Raw genomic sequence first — 22,040 nt, 5'->3', positions numbered from 1 at the left:
TCAGAACTTTTAGAGACACTTCTGTGCTCTGCAGTTCAGCTCGGGATACAAACTTCTCTGCAACTTGCAGGTATTTAGGTTTGGGGCTTTGGCTCAGCTTCTTGAATGAATGAGGGCAAGTCACCAAGTCAGAAGTAGCTTTGTACACTTAGCAAAATGGAGACCTGCCAGACTGAAAGGGATGGCAGCTACTTTGCCTGTGACTGAGGAAAGAGGGATTAGGCATTTCAGCCAAACAGCCCATTCCTGCCTCCTGTTTGTACCATCCATGCCGCTGTTACTGCCTTGGTGGGATTAGGGAGAGGGTAAAGGATTGCCAGTGTGTACCAGCAGGCCCAAGTACAGCAGCAGCAGTCACATCTGTCCTTTTATCTGCAGTAGAATTTCTCTGCCTTTCTGGCCTGGTCCTGGCCTAGTTCCTGTCCCTCCAAACCAGGACTGACAAGAAAGAACAGAAAAATGTGTAAACGGTGATGTTGGAAAAAATGGAAGTAAAGTGAAGGTCTCTGGATGTCCTCCCTCTGAGGAGGAGAGAAAGGAAGGAAAAGAAGGAGTCACAAGAAGGAGAAGCAGCTTCACGAGCAGAAAAAGTGCCCTGTCTCCTTTAACTTCCCCACACAGAGGCCACTCAATCCCCACCTTTCACTCTCCTATCTTTCCCCATCCCACACCACTGCTACCCCTGCCTGCCTTGTCTGCTCCAAGGATGCCTTCAGCTGGGAGTTTGGTTTTGCTACATAGTGTAACAAATAAAAAGATAAATTCCAGTTCCAGTAGCTCACTCAACAGGCTTCCACTGATTTTTTGTAGGGGAACTCCTGGCCACTTTGTGATGCTTTCTTTAACATTCATCTAATAACATTATTATTACCCAGCTCTTCATGTCCTGAGATCAATCGCTTGATGTGCATTCGTTCATTGCAGTACTTTCAGAACTGAAAACCTTTAATGGTGTGATAATTTCTTTTAACTTGAAAAAATAATCTCTTGAAAGATTTCCTGCTGATACAGTCGCTGTCTTCCCTGTGTTATTCAGTCACGTGCAGATCCTGATATATACATTAGGACTGTTTGGAGAAATCCCAAGTACAAGCCATGATGTTGTGCAACTTGAAGCAGCAAGAGTACTTTTTTTGCTATGGAGAAAATATCTCCCAAGAAGGCTTCTTGGGGAAGGAAGGGTGGGAGGGAATATTAGAGAGAGGAGAATGAGAGAAATCATTACTAAGAGAACATTTAAGCATTGAATTTCCTGATTGATAGAGTTTCATTTCATTGCTCTGCTTTTAAGAATTATTTTGTGCAAAATTGTATATGAAAGGAGAGGAGAGAACTTATTTTCTCTCTTCTAAATCTTCGAATATAGTGACATGGCTTGCAGTCTTATTTCCACTCTGCTAACTGCAGGTGTTAACTGAGTGTGGAAAACAGCATTTTCTGTTTGCAATTCAAGTGCGGACAGACAAAAGCAGAAAGGCAGAAAATCACAAAATCACTGTAGTCTCTTTCTTAGCTCAGAAACAGCATGTTTCTGTTCCCTAGTTAATTTAAGTAGTCACAGAAATATAACTTCTATTTTAAGCAGGTATTTAAGTCCTGCTGATTCAATATTCAGCCCAAATGCAAACGACTTTTGTGGAATGAGGCTTGCACTGAACTGGATCCACTTAGTAAAATATTTCAGTCTGCTATTTGAGGGAGAAAAGAAGAATCTGGTCAACTGTTGGAAATGCCTCTGTAGCAAAATCATTTCTGTACTGATTGGTTGTTCTGTTTTCTAGGGAATTTTTTGTGAGAAAATACTACTGTGGGATAGAAGGCTGATCTGGACAAAAGTTACAGGAATGTGTACACATAATTGCATCTTTTGAAAGTAGCACATTACATAAAATTTCCTAAACTGTACCAGAAAACATTAACATCCTGGAACTGACATTTGCAATTTTGAATTCCAGCTTTCAAAGTATAATTAGTGTCCTCGTAAATGTTTTGGTATCAAAGTTGGGACTCGCTTTGGATAAGACAGTCCATAAACTCAATTTCTTTCCCATTTATTATTTCCTTATCCAGAATTCCAGAGATGACAGATGTAGTAGTTAATACTAAGAAATAGTAAATTAAAATAGCATGTTTTAAAGTATTTATTAATTATAATAGATATTAGTTGCTTTCATTTATAATTCACTTTTCTCCTGACATTATCTTTTTTGCTTAAAGTACCTGCGAATCATATCTTCCTTTATGAAAAATACACAAATAATTTTACATAACTACAGTGTTTGTCTAATCACACACCAAAATAGAAGGTAGAGGATATGAAAATTACTTATGACAGATGAGTCACATTAATATTTTGTTCTAAACCATGAGAAAAATGAGACAGAAGGGGCGGGAATCAGAACAGATCAAAACTCTTAGTGCTTTTTGATCCAAAACCACAACCAGCTATTGAGGTGCAAAATGTTCTTTTTTAAATCAAGTGTGAGAAAGACGCAGAGTTTTGTACTGCAAATGCTGGCAGCACATGATGTTGCAATTATTCTCAATATTTTGAGATGCTTGAATCATAACCAAAACTTTGAGCAACACTGAGGTAAAAGCATTTTTATGCTCCTTCACAGACACACAAAAAAATTAAAAAGGAACAAAAATTGAGTTTGTTGCAGTTGCTTTAGAAACGGTGTGCCAAGTTTCTATCAGTGACTGAGAGTAATAACAGAAGGAAGGGCTATCATGGCATCCTCTTGCCTATTTTATTTTTTCCTTTGTAGTAAATTCAGAATCATTCAGATAGTACTCCTGTTAGCTTTATGGGATTTCTGTACTGCTTAAAAAATCTTGTTTGAATGATTCTTTGAAAAGAATCATTCTGACTGCCTTTTAAAGGGAATTTACTATTTCAGCGTATGTGGCTAACTTAGTCTGTGTATTTTAAGCACAATCTTGCTTCCTATTTAGAGCACAATAATTAGGATCAGTCACACTGGGTACACTCTCAGTAGGTAATCACTGACTATTGGACTTAAGAAGAAACATTAGTCACTCCATCTGATGTGATCAGACAATATTTTCTATAATCTGACTTGCTGTTGGGTGAACAAGGTGTTCTGTTTCCTAGGCCATGAGTATTCTCTTTTTTCATTCCTTTTCTTGATCTGGGGTCCAGCAAAGAGCTCAAGTCACCAAGACAGTATACATCCTTCATGAGCTTGTCAGCAGCCTCAGCTCTTGGGAAAGGATGTGTTTTTTGCAGTACCTGATGGAGGCAGGCAGAGTCCTTGAGGGACTGTGGGGAGGTCTGTGCACTATCAGAGTTTCCAGCTTCCCTAGTTGCACCACGGGAGCTTCAATATGGACCTGACAGACACTTCAGCTTGCCAGACATCACTCCAGCAAACAGTGGGGAAGGATCCAAGCATCCAGGTGGAGAGCTGTATTTTGCCCTTTAGGATAACTTCAGTGCAGTTGTATGTGTGCTGTAAACCCCAACAGTTACTTTTTAGGACTGAAGTGGAGCTGTGTTTCGCCTCATGAGACTGAATTAGGTAGATAAGTATTAGCTCTGCTTAACACCACTTGTTTGTTCTAGTTATGAGCAGGGGCCCCATTCCTACCCAGTCCTCACCAAAATCTGTCTTTCCCTCAGATGATAACAAAAGTAGCTGTTCAGTGCATGCCATGCTGGGCTGGGCTGCTTTTATGACACTTTTTCATGCTGAGTAGGAGACATTAAACATGGAAAGTGAACAGACACTTTATGGACAAATGGTGAAAATTTAAGAACTAAATGGGTGGTCTTGAACAGACAATTCCTGAGGATTTTATTCAGAGAAATACATGTCTGAATAATTAGGAGCCAGCACAATGCTTTCAGTATCTCGCTGTGAAGGTGTTCTCTTAAGCCAATAAAAGAAAGTTTTCCTTTTTCTCCATTTTTAATTTGTCTCATCATGCCCAAGGGTTTTTTCTACCTTCTTAGTTTAAGAAATACTTTGAACTTGTTCTGTAGGTATAAAACACATTTTCTATAATCCATCAAACATCAGTAAGTTGATTCTTCATGACTGGACTATCAGAGGCTAATGGGGTGTGATTGCAACTTGTTTGCAAATAGGTATAGTTGCTGTATTTTGTTTAGTCCATGAAAATTCAGTAATTTAGTTTTTGCTTGCCTGGCAATGTGTGAGATCCGTGTCTGTAGGTAAACATAAGCACATTGGGTAATTAATAGTACTCCATTTCTTTAGTGAACTATCACAATATGTGTTTCTTCTTAATAGTGGCTTATAACTGTGATAAGCTTCTCAGGGGTTTCAGCCAAAGCAATTCCTACAAAACCACCTTCCCAGAAAAGGTTTGTTGGAGCACACTGAACTGCAAATAAGGAGTAGGCCTCCGAGGGCCAAGAAGATTATAAGGTGCTATTATTGGTCCAGACAGAAATTTTGCCAGGCCTTCAGGACAGTTATGTATCACTGCATGTTTATCTCTGGTATGTTTCTACACCATGAACTTGGATAGAAATTCAAATTTATGATGAAATCTAAACTCTGTTAGGAATACTGAACTTCTGTCTTGAAATTTTTCCTGATTCTAACTAACACATAGAAGGATTTGCTAGTGCAGCCAAGACTAGCTCTTTCTGGGAGAGGTACTTGTAAAAGGAAACAGTAGGTATAAAGGGCATGGTGTAATTTAGTTAGGTTATGTGTGCCTCTTAAAGAGAAAAAAAGAAAGGAAGAAAAAAAAGAAAATAAATGTAAACTTTCCAGTTCCTTACTGCTGCCAATCTCAACAAACCAATTCTTTATCCATTCTGGAATTCTTATCAGCTTAGTTTCATATTATAAGGAAAAATGAAGTGAAGTGCACATTTTTTTATATAATCTAATAAAAAGTTATAACACATAGTTTGCTGATGTATCATGCAATGACCAATGTGCTCTGTTTACCACAGGTAGAGGTAGTGTTCCTTACCCTGATTGGCACCAGGCAATTCTTGCTGCTTTCTTGATTTGCTTGGCTAATAACCCACACCACATCCTTTCATGCAATTTCTCTCTAAAAGTTAAGGAGAGCCATAAGCTTAGCCATATGCTAACTTCTGTAGTGTGTATTTGAAAGAATTGGTCTAAACTCCATAAATGTAATCGAGATGAACTATATCAGGGCAGAGAACAACTTTGACTGTTACCTGCATACTGTACATGTGCAGAAAAAAGCAAAAAACCAAAAGTAAATTCTATTTTCATTGCTGATATCCAGATAACTGAATATAGAACACTCTATACCTTTGATTTTTTGCAAACAGAAAAAGCTTAAATGAGGTCAAATTGCCAAACAGTTTCTACATTGGCATTATAGAATCTCACATCATAAGAAAAGGCAAAACTTTTCTGTTCAAGTCTCCAGAGCACTAAGTTGATGAAGTAATTAAACTGGCATCTCATTTGTTTTTGAGAGCAAGTGTTAGATGTTGAGTATGTGATTAGATTCTTTGCTGAATAGAGGCCCATATTAAAGTGGTGGAAATGCCCCCATACTTAGCAGAAAGCAAAATACCAGTGGGAGGAAAGTATAGGTGGTTTTCTTTTTCACCATACTTTTCCTCTTAAATAAAATCAAAGCAATTAAACATATTCAAACAGACATGTTTTATACTCAGATTGGAGGAGGAAATTAAAAGAAACATGCTCTATTATTATTTATCAAAAAGGAGAAATGTTATATTTGTACGTTTCATCACAGAGGAAAATGCTTTCAGATTACAGAGGAAAAAGTACTGAGAATATGTTCAAAATGCTCCCCTTGGAAGTAAAATGCCTACGTGGACTGTAAAGTATGACCTCCTCTTCATTCCCCTTAGGGATTCATGCTGTTTGTTGTCTGTTCCTTTTAAGGCAAGATTCTAGGAGTTTCCCATTACAGGCAAGAAGGAGAATTCCTCTCCATGCTAATATAGTACCCAATAAGCTCATGCCAGCAGCTTATTTGGTCATCTTTACAGTAGTACCTAAATGTTCACATATTTATCTTCACAGTACCTTGTAAGATAGGGAAGAGGTACTACTCCCATTTTGTGGCTGAAATGAGGCCACAAAGTCCTCTCCCCAGGGTTGGTCAGGAGATGTGTAAGAGATGTGTGGCACAGGAAGGAGGTATTCCCTGTCTCAGGGTACTGCCTAAGTGGGTCAGCCTTCCTTTCTACAGGAACCTGGAGCCTACTGGAGCCTTATCCAGGAACAGCAGCACAAACACTACTCGTGTGTTTGAAGTAATTATGACACATCCCACCTCTTGAACGGTGTTGCACTTGGGATATGTCCTGTGAACTCAGCCAGATCTCATGTTCCCCTTGACTTCCTAACTCCAAAAAGCAATGCCTCCATTTTTCCAAGCACTGAATTATTTTTATCTTATGAGCGTACTTTGCTAATTAAAACTTAGAGCACATATGGTGTTTCTTATCATGCTTAGAATTTCTGCTCTGAAGTTTCATCCCTTGATGCATTTATGTAGGTGGTATTTACACAAGTGACTGTATTAGGCTCTCAGCTGTACTGCTGTGCAGAGTAAAAGCTTTAAAGAGACAGGAGCTGTAAGGTGAGTTGTGTGACAAGTCAGCAATGATGTTCAGATGTCAGGCATGAGTCATGCAATAAACATGGCAAGTGCCATTAAATATTTATAATTAATAACATGGGCTGATAAGAATGACGACATCAATTAATCATAGAATGATTGGGGTTGGAAGGGACCCTAAAGAACCTCTAGTTCCACCCCCTGTGCCATGGGGCATTAAATGATTTTCTCAAATTTGTACAATAAGAAATAGCACAAAGCACTGCAAAATTAAGTAAGTACTTTGACTTAGCTGAAGTCCTACAGACAGCAACAGAAAAAACATTTGGATGGAAACATAACTAAGCAGAGATTCTGTAAATATTTCAGCTATAAAAAGCCACAGAAATCCAGGCTTTGATGAATTCCTGAGAATAAAAAGATGTACTAATGCTAATTCTAAACATAGATACCTCTTCTGAGTTAACAGAAAGATTTTGGTGGTAGAATGTTTCTAATCACACTTCAAAAATTTCTGAATTTATGAAGATGTGTAGAAAGTACAGATCTTGAGTAAATATGGATTGTAAGATGCTGACAATATTCTGGCCAGCAGAATGGAAATATTATTTTTAACTATAAATCAGATGTCACTTTAGATTAATTAAGAACAAATTCAGGATGATATTAGTTTGTTTCTTTCATTTTACTTTTCCATAAATGTAGAATTGAGTCTGATGTCTGTCTTTTCATGAGGTAGCAAGAAGGATTTTGATAGAGTGGGATGGAGTGGCTAAGTCTAAATTGTTCTCCATATTGTAGCCATCTGAACATGGCAATATAACTTTTTTGTTCTAGAGTTCCAACTGCAATTAGTACTAAAATCAAATTTGCATGCATGTGAGAGAACTCTCCAGGAGTTAAGCCCACTTACTTTTATCCTTAGTATTTTAACCTGAACTAATCTGAAGTCATATGCTACAACAGTTATAAAATCACTTCATAGGTAAGTTCCACCCTTCTTCTGGATTACATCACAGTGACAGAACACTCAAAGTGATATGTAAACTTGTAACTTCCAACATGGATATAACCTTACCCATAGATAATTTCTGTGTTATATGTGGTAGAAATCTGTCCTGTTTCCATGACTTAAAGTTGGAGAATTTAACAGCCTTAAACACTTTCACTGGTGTCCAAGTCATAGGGACATGGGCATCATAGAATCTTAGAATTGATTGGAATTGATTGGAAGGGGACCTTGAAGATCATCTGGTTCCAACATCCCTGCTGTGGGCAAGGACATCTTCAACTGAAGCAGGCTGCTCAGAGCCCCATTGAATTCCCTTGGGACTTAGAATTTCCTAGGGACTTATATATTATTATTGATTTCATGTGGGATGACCTCAGATACCATGCTCAGAAGAGACAGTCTAAACTTACAGAAGCACAGAGTTAAATGGAACCCTTAGCTTTTGGAAACTGTAAAAATACCAGCCATTTCTTCCCTCAAAAACTGACAAATGCAAGCAAAACCATAAAATTACTTACCTTCCTCAGCAGCTGGTTAATACCTTTAATTTCTTAGTAATAGTACAAGGTTGACTGGGATAAGTTTTACATCTGGCAAACATTAAAAAGATATTTCAGATCTTAGTGGGATAGCTGGCAGGTTTAGTAGATACCATATTTGATTATGAAAACAGTAAAACAAAGGATATGGTTATTTTAATTTAAAACTGTACTTGAATAGGATGAGGTCTGATGAAGAAAGATGGGTCAGATTTGTATGTGACTGATAGATACAGCTGTGTTAGAGATCAAAACTAGCAACAGAATTGCACAGCTATTAACATAGTCTTTTTATATCACTATTTGCAGGTGAATTTTTATTGAGGAAAGAAGTGTAAAAATATCTGAGGACAGATATGGGATGACAATGACCAACGATGGGGAAAGTCAGATATGCTCTGACTCCCAAAAATCATAAGAGAAAATGAATATTTCATTCTCCTAAAATGAGCTCTTCTTCTAAGAAAGATATCCCTGTGGGTTAATTTTCCCCCAAAGATGAACTCTCCATTACTTAGAGGTACAAATTCTTGCAGAAGTCACCAGTTAATTGAACCTGAGTATCTCCAGCAGAGGACATGAAATTTTCAAGAAGCCATGTATCACGTACATGGTAGATCCTATTCTGAGACTGAAAAAAGACAGGTAAATTAGGCAGAACATGTAGAGATATGTTGTCAACTTATCTTCAGCTGAGTTGGTTTACTTGAGAGCACACGAGAAACAGTCTTGTTAGATGCAGGGTCCACCTCCCACAGAAGTCTTATCAGCCAGCAGGCAGGCCATTTAAGAGCTCTGTGCTAATGAATTCCCATCTACAGAATGATTATATTAACATTTACCCACCTCATAGTGGAAGCTGGAAGAGATTAATTAACATGTGTAGGTATTTAAAGCTCTTGGGCTGAAAGCTCTGCTGGAGATCCAAGATATTAGCTGATATTATTACTTCTATACTCAGATGATTTGCTCACATGTTTGCTACATGCCAGCAGAGAAACCTACTGGATGCAATGCAGTGTTGGACAGTTGCTCAGATGAGGTCAATGGTATAAACAATAGTTCTAACTGGCAGGGTGCTTTGGAAGATCCAACCATCCTAAAGCTTTATTGCACCTCTCTGGCCATATAGAATACCAATAAACTTCAATTTATTATTCCATTAGCTCCAAACACACTAAGGAGTGATCTGGGAATTCATTCCAGCAATATTCAATCTTATTTTAGCAGATGTCACAACATCCACCTTGGACTGAAAGCTCATTGTGAGCCAGCAGAAAATACAGTTTTAATATGCTGGATAATAAGGCAAATGCTGTTATTTGGAACTTCTAGCAGACACCTGCTGACAGCTGGCATTAAAAGGGCAATGACACCTGCTAGATGCATTGCAAACAGGGCAGAGGCAAAATCTGATCCTTGCTGAAGTCAAGGAAAGTTTTGCCATTGACTTGAAACATGCCAGAATTTCTCTTACAGTTGCTAATGATTTATGTGTGTATCTACAAGGTTATGGGTAGTTCATGAAATATTTATATACAGGCAGATATCCATAGTGTCAAATAATGGGGATGCTGAGATACCGAAGGAATAGTATTAGTGTAATAAATATCTAGTAGAGAAAGCAAGATAGATCACACCTTACATTAAAAACTGATTGATTCCAGAGTTTGTTATCATCCCAAACAAAAGTCATAAACCAGACCATTCAGTGGTGATTGGGAAAAGCACTTTTCCATGCTTAGTTGGTTTGTAATTTCTAGTAGCAAAATAGTATCCGAGAATATGGGGAAAGGAAAGAATTCCTGTGCATTCACTTTGTGCAGCAAATACATCGACTGACTCCTTTTTAAATTTATGCAAATCCATGGGCTTCAATGGAGATCACAAATAATTTATGCAAAACAAGCTCTGAGGAGAACCAGCTCTGGTTTTTGCTCATGTATTTTGCCAAGTATCTCTTTCTTCCTCAGTATTTTAGTATTGTCAGTCTCCTGTAAGTGTCTAAATTATTTTCTTGAAGTTATATTTAAAAAAGTCACAGCTTTTAATAACCTGCCAATAAAATCTCTGCAGCTGAGTCTGCTAAAACACTCGTTTATTCTCTAAAGGGAGCAAATTTTCATACAGGTTTTTGAGAGTGCTGGGAGAATGTTTCTCTTGAAGTAATTTTTTTCAAAAAAATCCCAGAGTGCTTGTTCAAGAGGTTGATCTGACAGATGAACTCTCACAAGCTGAAAAAATCTAGACTGGTTGTGTCTTTCCAGTGTATATATCACTAGCTAAACACATAGGTATTTGTTTTTATGTGAGGTTTTTATGCAAAGCCTGGACAAGAGCCTGACACCTTGTTTCTAAGCATGCACAGTTCAGCCATCAACCTGCAGCAACAGGCAGCCCTTCTGCTGTAATGTACCATGGTGAAGAACTTACTGCTTCCATTTTGGTGAGTAAAGCAGAATGAAAACTTGTCTTCAAGTGAGGAATGTAAACTGAGTTGACTCTGGGAATTTCTTCCAGAATGGCTATTGCAAAGTGCTCCTATCACCACAGTGAAGGCATTAGACTAAACAGTCTGTTTTGCTGTGGTCCTCTGGTAACAGCAGCTGCTGTCCTGCCACAGTGAACCCATGGCAGATGAATTCACCAGTCCAGTTTCTGACAAAAAATTGTGGGTAACATACTGGTGCTAAGGAAAACATAATATGGTGGTTTGCAGACAGAAGAACCCTGTGGCTTCTTTTTTCTTCCTCCAATGTTATTGGTAGTGGCAGACTTAAAAGGTGACTGTGTTTTAAAGGGAAGTATGTGATCACATGCATTACACTGCAGGTAACACAATTCCACCTGGTTGTATCTGATGCAATCACATCACATGTCATAATGTCTTTCAAATTTCAATAAGTACTCTGTTTAATTTTTCCTGCTTTATAGTATTTTCTTCCTAAATCTACCTCTAGATCCTGTAATACTCTTAACATATCTGCAAATCTACTACAGTAGCTACTTTATTTAAATAACAAGACTCCCCCTTCACTGAGGAATTAAGCAACCTTTGTTGGTAGCAGTCTGCCATAGTGCTTAATTCTGTAAAGGTTGTGCAAAACCCAGGCTAAACTATTGAAAGAATGTTTCAAAAAATCAGAACTGAAGGTTTGCTCTGTTGCAGAGCAAATAAACTTGCATTAGCTTTTCAAAGCAGACCTCACTGTTCAATGTCTCTGAGGCAACTGTTGTTTTCTCAGCAGAAATGCCTGTGATTCAGTTTAAACTGGTCCTGACTTTTTTTCACTGCATCGAATGATATCAGCAGAAAATTGTGCTCTACGTGACCAAGAAAGTATTCTACAATATTTTAAGTAAATCTGTCTTTACAGCAGAAAACTGGGAGTAACATGAGGAGATTATCCCGATTTGGCTTACACATGGATGCTGTCACTTCTCTCAGCCCAAGCAAGTCTTTGATTATTAATTAATCTCAGTGCCTCTCATGAAAAAGTCAGGGAGTGATCAGTACAAGTCAATGTGACCAACAGACACAAGATCACTCTTTAGGTCTAATGAATAGCTGTTGCTCAGCAGCAAAGTGATACTGCTGATATGAGCAGTCCAATCTCATTCCCACTTGATGTAGAAGCCTGGAAACCAACCGTGTAGCAACAAACATATGTGAAGGTGTAAACAACCCACTGAAAACAGCATTACCAGGTAGACTGCTGGTTTTCAGTCAGGATTTAAAAACCACTGGGAGTGGGTATTGCTTACTTTGGGAGCATGCTGATGTACCACAACTGGAGAAAATGAAATTATGCCTCTGCTCTCAACAAAATGAAGTGCCTAACAGTGCCAGTTGTGTAGTAATGCTGGTTAGAGCTGAAGACAACTTACAGCCACAAGACTTTCTAGGATAAGTGTTCAAGTGTTGTTACTACCAACTTAGAGTTAGGAAAACAAAGGAAAATTGAAAGAATCGTTTGCCTGAAGGTTCCCAGCAAGTCACTGTCAGTGCCAAGGCTTAGGTCTTGTTGCTGAGCTCTGTGTAGGGTCAAGTATCTCTTTGCACAGAGATGTTAGCAGCCAAGTTTCATTCCCATTGGTGGAAAAAGTCCAAGTCATGACAATTCATAACTTGGCTTACGTCATGACTAGACACTAAGTAACAATTTTTTTTTTTTTTGATCATTCAATTCTATACTAAAAGGCAGACTCAGACTTTGTGTTTGTAGTGTAAACAACTGCATATGCATATCAGATTAGTATACATTAGTATACAGGCCTCAGCTTTTTCATTTGCCAAGAATTTAAGTAAGTTCCTTATCTGTTGATGTGCTGATCAGTCTTCCATTACCAACACTTATATAAAGAGAATACGTATAGATAACTTGTGTCATTAAATGCTACTGAGACATAATTTTGAAGGTGCAGTAATTTTGAATATTTCTAGCATGCCTAGTTTCCCATTAATATAGTTTAAATTTTAAAAAAGATCCTTAAACCTTAGTTCTCTTTCCCAATCCTTTCAAAAAACGGTTGTCAGATATTAGAGAGTTAAACTGGGTGTCTTTTGTTTAAAGTTGTTAATGTCTATCTCATCTGTTCTCTCCTATCATTTTAAATTTATCAACAGTGTGTAGTAATATGTTTGATTGCTTAGAAGAGAAAAAAGGATGGCAAAAGAAAGTAAATATGTCAGTTAAACCGCACAAGTATTAAGTCACCTCAATTTGTTTGTCTGGTAAAAATGGGCTTTCATTGGGTGAACCGAGGCCAGCTTGATTCAGCACCAAAATGCGAATCTGGATCTGAGACTGAATTTGCAGATGTGCATAAGAGAAATCCCTTGAGTTTTGAAATAATTGACTTTAAGGAGAGGCAGGAAGAATGTAAACAGTATTGTTAAGCAGAATGAAGTTAATTAGTTACTGTCATGACTACTGAAATCAGTCTGAGTTTGTCATCATGTTGATTTTCTGATTATTTTGATTAAATGAAGGTAATTTTTTTCAATTAATTTAGGTTGCACAAATCCAGGATGTTTCTGAACAGTCTTATTGCTTATAAACAATAAAAGGAAGTTATGTCATACATGAAGTTAATATCTAAGAAGTGAAGCTTTTCTGTGTGCGAAAATCTCAGTTTTAGAGCTTTCAGGGGAGAATGAGGTACAAGCAGTGACAGCATGAGTTGGAGTGAAGAGTATTGAAAATATCAAGCATATATGGAAAACCTCAAGCATGTAATTATATGCTGTCCTTGTAGAGAATGCTTTCTAATTGTAAATTTGGGCTTTTGGAGGCAATCTTAAAAACAGTGCTGTAGTGAAAAAACAAGACAATGTCTCTCTTTCTTGGCTGTCTGTTTATGTAGGCTGTCATCCAAAGCTGTCAAAGAATCAAGCCCTCTTAGCAGAGTTTTTCCAGGTGCTTTCTGTCTGGTGAAAGTTTACATACAGGCTGATTCAGAAGTGCAATAACCACAATTGAATTACCCATGTTCAAATTCATTTACACTTCTGTTCTCTGGTATTCAGCTGAGCCACAGAGCATCTTTTGGGTCGTTCAGATCCACAACAGCCCTTCTAATGGGAGTGATGTACTTTACATGTCAACACAGACTAACTTATCTGGCTCATGTTTTCTCTCTTGGAATGAAAGACTTAAAATAGATGCCATTGTAATACTTGGCTTTCATTTAAAGACCCATCTACTGATGCCTGATGGAAACATTTTTAAACACTCCATTTAGAGATATGCTCATATGTTATAGATTTTTTCTATTCCTCTTTCTCCAGCTTGAACTATCAGGGAAAAAAATGGGGTTTGTCTGATTAATATTTCAGTCTTATTTTATTTGTGACTCCAAAGTGCTGAAAGTTCCAGAGCAATGCTATCACAAACAGAAAATTGCACCTGTTTTTTAAAAGTAATGAATATTTATGTCTCACCTTCCTTACCTTTTTAAAAAAGTAACCAGTATAATGATACAAATGATGACAGTATGCGAAAGTTTTAAAAGTGTCTGATCCTCAGTTTGAGACACTTTGAGGAAATCTTATTCTCAGAAATGGGTGGTCTGTACTTGGTGAAGGCTGGCTTTGTTGTGCTGTTTCCAGCTGGGCATTCAGAAAGCCAAATATCCAAAATCACTCTTTCCTTTGAATGTTGTGTTCCAGTCATCTGATGTGTGTAGAATTTGAAGCAGCTAAATATGTGCCCACAAACGGAATGACTGATTGCAAGAACAAAAATTGACATTAGTTTTGTAAATTATCAGTGATTGTTCAAATGAAAATTATGATTGGAGAGCTGAAAACAACCTAAATAAAAGATTGCTAAGAAACTCTGTAAACACATGTCTGTTTTTAACAAATGTAATCAGTTTTATTATCACTATTACCAAGATTGTGGCAAGTGGTCATGAATTATGGCAATTAGCCAACAGAAAAATATTGTCTTGAGTTAAAAGACTAGTGAATGCTATGATTTGTAAAGGGATATCTGTTTTTGCCAGAATGATCCATAAAAACTTTAGAAGGAAAGAAGCATTTGCTGCAAAAGCAAAAGAAAAGGGTCGACTATTGAGTAAGTAAGGTACAGTTAGAGTGTCTGGGCCTTTTGCTTTTCTATCAGATTTTCCAAAAATTCTTCCATTATTCACAGTGCTGCATATCAGGTTAGGAAAAGCCTTATTTAAGCCCTGAGATATGGTATAAAGGACTTTGCATATTTAATCCACGGAGTGGGGAAAAGAAAACCTGTAATTCTTAAAAAATAACAAAAAGAAACAAGTAACCTCAGGTTTATGAGCCTTTGCCTTTATCAGTCATCAGGTGGACTCCTCTCAGCCACCTCAAGCTAATGTTGCATTGGTATCACATTCTTCTAATCAAAATGCTCCTTTATGTGTATCTCAAGCACTGCTGTCTTCAGCCCACAAAATGATTGTTGGTTTGCTTCATGTTTACAAAATTCTTTATCAAGATTTGTAGAGCTTAACCAAGGGGCTTTGGCCAACATTTTCCAAATGTCATTGCCTAAAGCCTGGCTTCTTTTCAGAGCTGCTGAGCATCAAAACTTTCTAGAGACTTGGAGAATGAATTTTTGTGTTCAGCTGTGGCTAAGCACAGATTTAAGCACCTTAGTCGAAGCACTCAGTATTTTTGTTTAGGGTTAGGGACTAGATGTTACAGCACTGAGCTACAGAACTTCTATCATATGCATACAAGTAAGGTGAATAATTAGGGTGCACTAATGATCTGTTAGAATTATGAGAACAGTAATACTTTATGGACATACTATATATGAATAAGGCTATTTTGTCTTGCAGGCTATTTTGTCTTGACTTTCCTCAGAGGAAATTGTAGGTACTGACTATCTATCAGGAACGAGTTCCTGCATGAGGACATGAGTCCTCCCTGCATGATATTCTGTTGGCAGAAGGAGTGACTGGCAGTACCCTTGCCTTATGCCTACTGACCTGGAAAAGTTCTAATTTTAGTGTAAACGAGGTTGGTGCTGGGATCAGCATGAGACTTATTTGATTTTTTTCACCTTACTCTTCCTGGACTGGATAATTAGGGGGAAAAAAATCACTCCAATCTGCATTGATTCCATGGAAACGTAAAGCATATCACTAGTAATGAGCCATATGTGCATGCGATCTGCTCTTCACCAGTCAAACTGTGCCAGAAGTATGATGTACAGGGGTCAGGCTTTATAAGGTCAGGTCTGGATTAACTGTTTTATAGAACAGCATTAAGCAACAAACTTTGCTGTTGAGTCATTCTGCAAGAAGTGAGGCTAAGTGAAAGGGAGGGCTGACTTCAGATTTCATGTCTGAAGCCATCACAGGTCACGTTCAATGTGAGAAATGTAAAGTAGAATTCATACAAATGTGACTACCTTCCAGGATTCAAGCATGTTCTTAGCATAGCAGTATAAGGATGGGGAAATGTTCATGGCAAAGTGTTATTTCATTCAGATTTCAAAGCTTGCTTCACACCCTTGACAAGTTTTGATCTCCTTTTTTTAATGTTTTCCTGCAAAAAATTTTATTTGTGTTTCATGAAAGGAACATCCTTTCAAAGTCACACAGTAGCAATAAGCCTTTCTTGAGACACAGATTCTTACTTTTCTTATGTTCTTATTTTCATTTAACTTAAAACTTCAAGCATCACTAGTCTCCTAATAAATTGATTTGTCTTTCATGTTGTTCTAGTCAAGTGGTCCCATCATAGAAGAAAGTTCTAGAAGTAAGGCATCTTTGAAGTTTCAATCCTCCCATGCTTAGGTGGCAGCTCTGGAGTGGTTTTAGGGTTACAGTTTTAGTCAGAAGTATGTGTGTTGCAGTTAAGCATAATTTTATTCTCTAACAGGCAAATTAACAACTTTTTGTAAAATAACCTGAGGAGTTTTTTTTCACATTGTCCATGCTAATAGATTTATCTATTCCTGTCTTTCAAAAATAAAATCAGAGGTAATTATTCCTTATTTTTGCTGAGAGAGTAAGCATCTTATGTTTATTACAGTGCTTATGTATGGGCAGATATCACAAACTAAACTAGCCAAAGCACTGCAAGTTCATTTCTGGGCTGGCTACCAGTACACTTCTCTATGTGCAACAGCCCTGACTCCTGCATGAAATTAGACCTAACTTTACTCAGTTTTGTCTTAAGACATAATTTTCAGCTATTTTCTAGGAGCTTATAGAAGCTTGTTTAGTTATGAACTAGCTTCAAAAGTTTTTAATGACTTGGAACTTGCACAGTATCTGAAAAACACTAAAAAATGTTCTTGATACTGAATAAATAACAAGAACAGACCATGAAAAACTTAAGATGCAGGAAGAAACTAGTAGAATTGTGATGATAGAAAACACTTGCAAACTTCTCCTTGGTACTGAGGTACACTGGTCTCACTTAACGCTTCCCACAGCTGTTTGTATGGTGTGTTATTGCCATCTCTCTGTCCTGAGAGTGGTTCAGAAGCTGGATGCAGGAGGGTTTTTTTGATGCTTTGTGCTTGCATTTCTATGTAAATATGTTTTAATAAAAAATATTTGGCGTCTTTATTTTTGTTTCTAAATGCAAAAATCATTAAGTCTTTTGAGGACATCCAGCTCTTAATGAAAAATACCATATCTGAAATCTGGCAAGACAGCAACAAGAACTTTTTTCTCCCCACTGTGCTTCTTTTGTAGCTTTCTCCTCATTATTGGTAGAGCCAAGAAGCTACAGCCCTAGTGGGGCCATTTCGGAGCTGGCTGCAGCTTGCTACACCTGCTTCTTCCAAGTGGTAAGTGCTCTTGACTTCTGCTCTTGACTCCTGCTATATTGTTTTAATACTCTTGTTTTTCTCTGTCACACTTAAGGAGACAATGAAAATGGAAATATGAATTTCAAAACCAGAATGAAATGCTAAGACTTTTGAAGTGGGTTTATATTTGTTGAGTGTCATTCTTCTGAGGGAATAGTAATAACAAGTCTGTGGACACACACATTTAGAGAGCTAGGGAATTACAGCTTGGAAATTCTTTTCAGGCCTGAATTTCTCAGGCTGGCAAGCTGACTACAGCTTCAGTTAAGGAAGTCTCCCAAGGTGATAATATGGTGAAAAACAGAGTGGAATTCATAATAAAGATTAATACCTGATGTCTTTCCCGTGGGATACATCATGAGGTACTGTCCCAAGGATGTTTTTCCCAATTGTCCAATGAGCTCCTGTCCTGTCCTAGCTGCACGTAACACACTTTAAATACGGGATGTCCATACAATAAAGTTGGCCTTTTTTCCCTAAAGAGGTCCATGTGTGTTGCTGTCCTTTCTCTCTCTTTGCAGCGCAGTAACCACACAAGTATTTATATATATATATAGAGAGAGAGAGAGAGAGAGAGAGATAGAGATAGAGATAGAGACCACACTTTGAAAACATAACACTAACTAGGGAATGATTTTCAATCTTTAGGCCTCTAAAAAGTGCTGTGGTTTGGTTTTGTACTTTTGGGGGAGGGGAGGAAAGAGGGAAGGTAAGATGAGCATTTAACCAATTCTGAATTTATTTGCCAGCTTACCTCTATATTATTCTCTATATCATACATGCATACACTTTCTCCATCCTGTATGTGTTAACAAAATGAAGGCAGAAATGTTATAAAGGTATTGGTTAGCTCTCCTGAAATGGGAGGGATTATATTAGAATTTTACATCATATTTGGTAAGTCTGCTTGTGAACCTCGTACTTCAGGAAGGCTTGAAACCCTGAAAAATATGAATTACATGTAACTCAAATGTAGTAGATTTTGAACAGGTTAAAAAAATACTTGTGAAAATGATCAACAGCTTTATAATTTTTAATGGCATATTAATCTCACAAACACAACCAGGGCTACTCAGCAGGTGACTGTAGAAGATGGAGCACAGGGAGCTAAACCTATTGTGCTTACTTGTGTTTGTCTGTCTCTTCCCAGGCCTGGGAGGCAAAGTATCTTGTGTTCCTGTTCTGGGGGTATGGTTTTTACCAGCCTATAGGCAGAGTAATCCATCTGATGTTTCCCATGTTCTTCTATACTATACATGTGGATTTACATAACACGAAGAGCCATGTCGCATCAAAGGCTCTTGAAGTGGCTGGATTTGATGCCACCCAACTCCTTCCTTTTACCATTCTGAATTTGGTAACAAAAAAACTGTGAGGAAGAATAAGGCATTCAAAATTATGATGTCTCTGCTTTTAAAGTGTTGGCCTAATGAGCATAGTTCCTGTTCCTATTTTTCATTCTAAATAGCCTCTGGCAGAAAAGCACCAAATATTGTGGATATTGTGAACTGTGTTTATACCTGACTCATCTTAAGCAAAGCTCTATTTTCAAGAAAGTAGGAGCATTACCTGAAGGCAAAGCCTTAAACTAGACCATTATGTGGATAGTTTCCATATTTTAGTAAAAGCCTGAGAACTTAATGCAAATGCTTGAAAACAACGAAGCTTGAAATACGCCTGCAGTGGATGCAGATAAGATTCTAAGCCACAAAGGTAAGAGAAAGGTACTTTGACAGAGTATTAAAAGGAAAGGTATGTATTGCTGCAAGAGGCAATACTGCTTAGGACAGGCTGATGACCACTTTATCTCTTTTCTGCAGTCTGACTACATTCTCTGGTGATTAACTGTTTGTTTCTAAATTTGCAGACTTTAACATTTTAAAGAATGTTTTACTATTTTTTAAGGTGTTCTGTTACAAACTCATTTTGCTTAATTTTGTTATAAACTCATTTTGCTTAATCCTCAAGATTGAGTAGGACTAGATAAAAAAAACAAAACATAGAATCCGGTATGTCAATAAATGTAAATGTAGAAGAATGCATGATAAGCTTTCAGATTTCTACTATGTGTACAGCATTTTTAAATTTTTTTTTCCTAACGGTGCAGTCATTCTTTCACCTTCTCTTTCAAGCAAACTCAGTACACAGTCCTCTTGCTGGACATTGGCATCTATTTCCCATCCTGTGGGACATATGTAGATCAGGGTGATGGTTGCCCTGTTTTTCTGTCATCTGTTTCATTACAGATCTGAAGTGCTTTAAATTGTCCTCCAGATTAAAATGTGTTCTTAAATGGAAGGTTTTGCATGAGGAAAAACAAATGAGCAATGCAAAGGACTCATCCTGTTTTTAAAAAGACAGATCATCAGGCTGTTCTCCTTTCACAAATTCTGTGTTTATCTTAACACTGGTCTTGTACCCAGGTAATGTGTCCCTGATTTGTCATGGTGAGGATGAGGACAATATTCAAATGAATTTGCATATCAAAACAAGCTGAATCTCATTGCTGAAGATGAGTGAGTAGTGGAAGGACCAGGTGTGAGTATGTGCACTGCAGAAAAATAAATAATTAAGAGGATCTGAATAATTACCATTCCTCCTAATCAATTCAGTGGGACATATGCCATATATGAGGCAGGATGCTGGATGCAGGCAGTGCATGGGAAGGAAAGCTAGACAGAAATGTGGCTATTGCAGCATAATAGCAACAGTCTGGTGGGTATGTTGGCTATGCCATAGTCAACGGTGTTCTTAACATAGCAACCCATTTTTTCACTTCCCTGGTAAGCCAGTCTTTTTAGCTACCCTGGTAAGTCTGTCTCTCTGAGCAAATACCAGCAATAGAAAACAAAACCCAGAAATATTCATCTCAATTCTTTGACTGCTATAGACCTCTTTGCTCAAGCTCTAAATGACAAAAGGGTTTGTTGGGCATGTTCTTTGTAGCAGCCAGTTGCAACTGAATCCATCTGCAAGCAGGCTTTTAAACTGTAATGACAACTTCTGGCCCTTAAAATGCAAGGCTGAGCATTCCCTTACTGCGTCAAGAAAAAAATATCTTTGAAATATATGTAGGCCATAAGGACAGCTCATATTTTGAACATCAAATATCAGATGCTGAAGTCTGAATCTACTTAAATAAAATTCTGATTACAAGCACTTCATTAAGAGTAGAAGATAACACTTTAGCACAAATGAAGCAAAAAAGCCATCTTTCAACTTTTTCTAGTCAGGATTTTTTATTATTAGGATTCATATTTTGATATAGGGTTTACACAGAACCTAACAGATCTATAGAAAAAGTTTTGGAAATAAGCCACTTTGAACACTTCTTTCCCCACAGGACACAAGCTGTGGTAGATCATTGTAACTTCTTATTCAAGGGAGCATGTCAAAATGAGGTTAACTAAAGGACTGAAGTTGGTAAATTCTTCCATCATGCTCAAATCCAATGTTGCATCCATGTGGCTAAAAACTCAATCCATTTTTTGGGAGTCAGTAATGTTAAAAAGTGGTAATGTCAAAATGGGATATAAACTCCTATCCCTGTCTGCTTTTTTTATAATGAATTATTCTTGAGATTTTTTTCCTTTAAGACCAACCTATCCCTCTGCTCTCTCCCTTGCTCAGTCTACAGCCTAACCAGGAAAATATCTACTTTGTTAATGGAAATTACCTTTAGATGACAGCCTGAGAGGTTTAGTCTGAGTTAGCCTACAAGGGAGTCCTGGCCTGATTTTACATGACTAGTTAAGCCAATGAAAAATGTTGTAATGAATTCTGGTTTTCTGCCAATGCAGATCACCCTGAAGCAGAATGCTGGCTAAAACTGAATAATGTGTTTATCATTTCTATTTAGTATCATTAGTCTAAACTGGGTCGTCCAGGAATAGTCTCATCAAACAGATATTCCCTAAAGAAAAATTCATTATTCTGGAACATGTAACTGTCCTGTGACACTTTAAAACAAACAAACACGACACAAAAGAACCCAACCAAACAGGCTGGTGTTTGGAAGATATGGGGTTGGAGTGCAAGTCAAGAGTAAGTTCCTAAACTGTATTGTCTCACTGTATTTCTACATGTTCCCTACATATTTCTACACGTTCTCTTCCTACCTCAATCAAGTGAGAAAGCAGGATTGGATCACTAATGGATCCTGTTTATGTATCACCCAAGACAGCAAGATTTGGACTTTCCAAGTTGCTATGTTAGCAGCAAAACCAATGAATTTTGATTTCTCCGGGATTTGCATTCTTTACTTTCCTGAGGCCAAACTGAATGACTAACAGATGAATCTTGTCTGCCTTTCCATCTGTGAAGATGCCAAGTTGTGTCTCTACCCACTGCTCACCCACTGACTTTCAGGAACTTGTGCAAGGATACAGTTTTCTTTTAGACTTTCAGGATGAGTTTCAAATTGCCCAACAATCTCAAAAGTTATTCAGGGGAGGAAAAGATGGATAGACCAGGAAACATCATACTAGATAAACACTGCTTTTTAGAAAAACAACCAACCAAACCAACCAAACAAAAAACAAACAAACAAACAAAAACCCAAAAACCCCCAACAAAACAACCAAGCTCAAACAA

At 37.6% G+C, this 22,040-nt stretch overlaps 2 protein-coding genes across 7 annotated transcripts in view; one reads left to right on the top strand and one right to left on the bottom strand.

Annotated features, from left to right (window-relative positions):
• Nucleotides 1–17,928, top strand: part of ST3GAL6 (ST3 beta-galactoside alpha-2,3-sialyltransferase 6) — a 138,794-nt gene extending 120,866 nt beyond the window's left edge. Inside the window, exon 11 of the mRNA XM_088158851.1 lies at nucleotides 17,332–17,928. Coding sequence (XP_088014977.1) covers nucleotides 17,332–17,352 — 21 coding nt within the window. The 3' untranslated portion in view covers nucleotides 17,353–17,928. The remainder of the gene's footprint in view (nucleotides 1–17,331) is intronic.
• Nucleotides 1–22,040, bottom strand: part of COL8A1 (collagen type VIII alpha 1 chain) — an 87,915-nt gene that overhangs the window by 34,451 nt on the left and 31,424 nt on the right. The gene's annotated exons all lie outside the window — the stretch shown is intronic.

This window comes from Sturnus vulgaris, chromosome 2, assembly GCF_052056855.1.
Source record: "Sturnus vulgaris isolate bStuVul1 chromosome 2, bStuVul1.hap1, whole genome shotgun sequence".
Classification (NCBI taxonomy): Eukaryota; Metazoa; Chordata; class Aves; order Passeriformes; family Sturnidae; genus Sturnus; species Sturnus vulgaris.
This window is presented reverse-complemented; position numbering and strand designations above follow the sequence as displayed.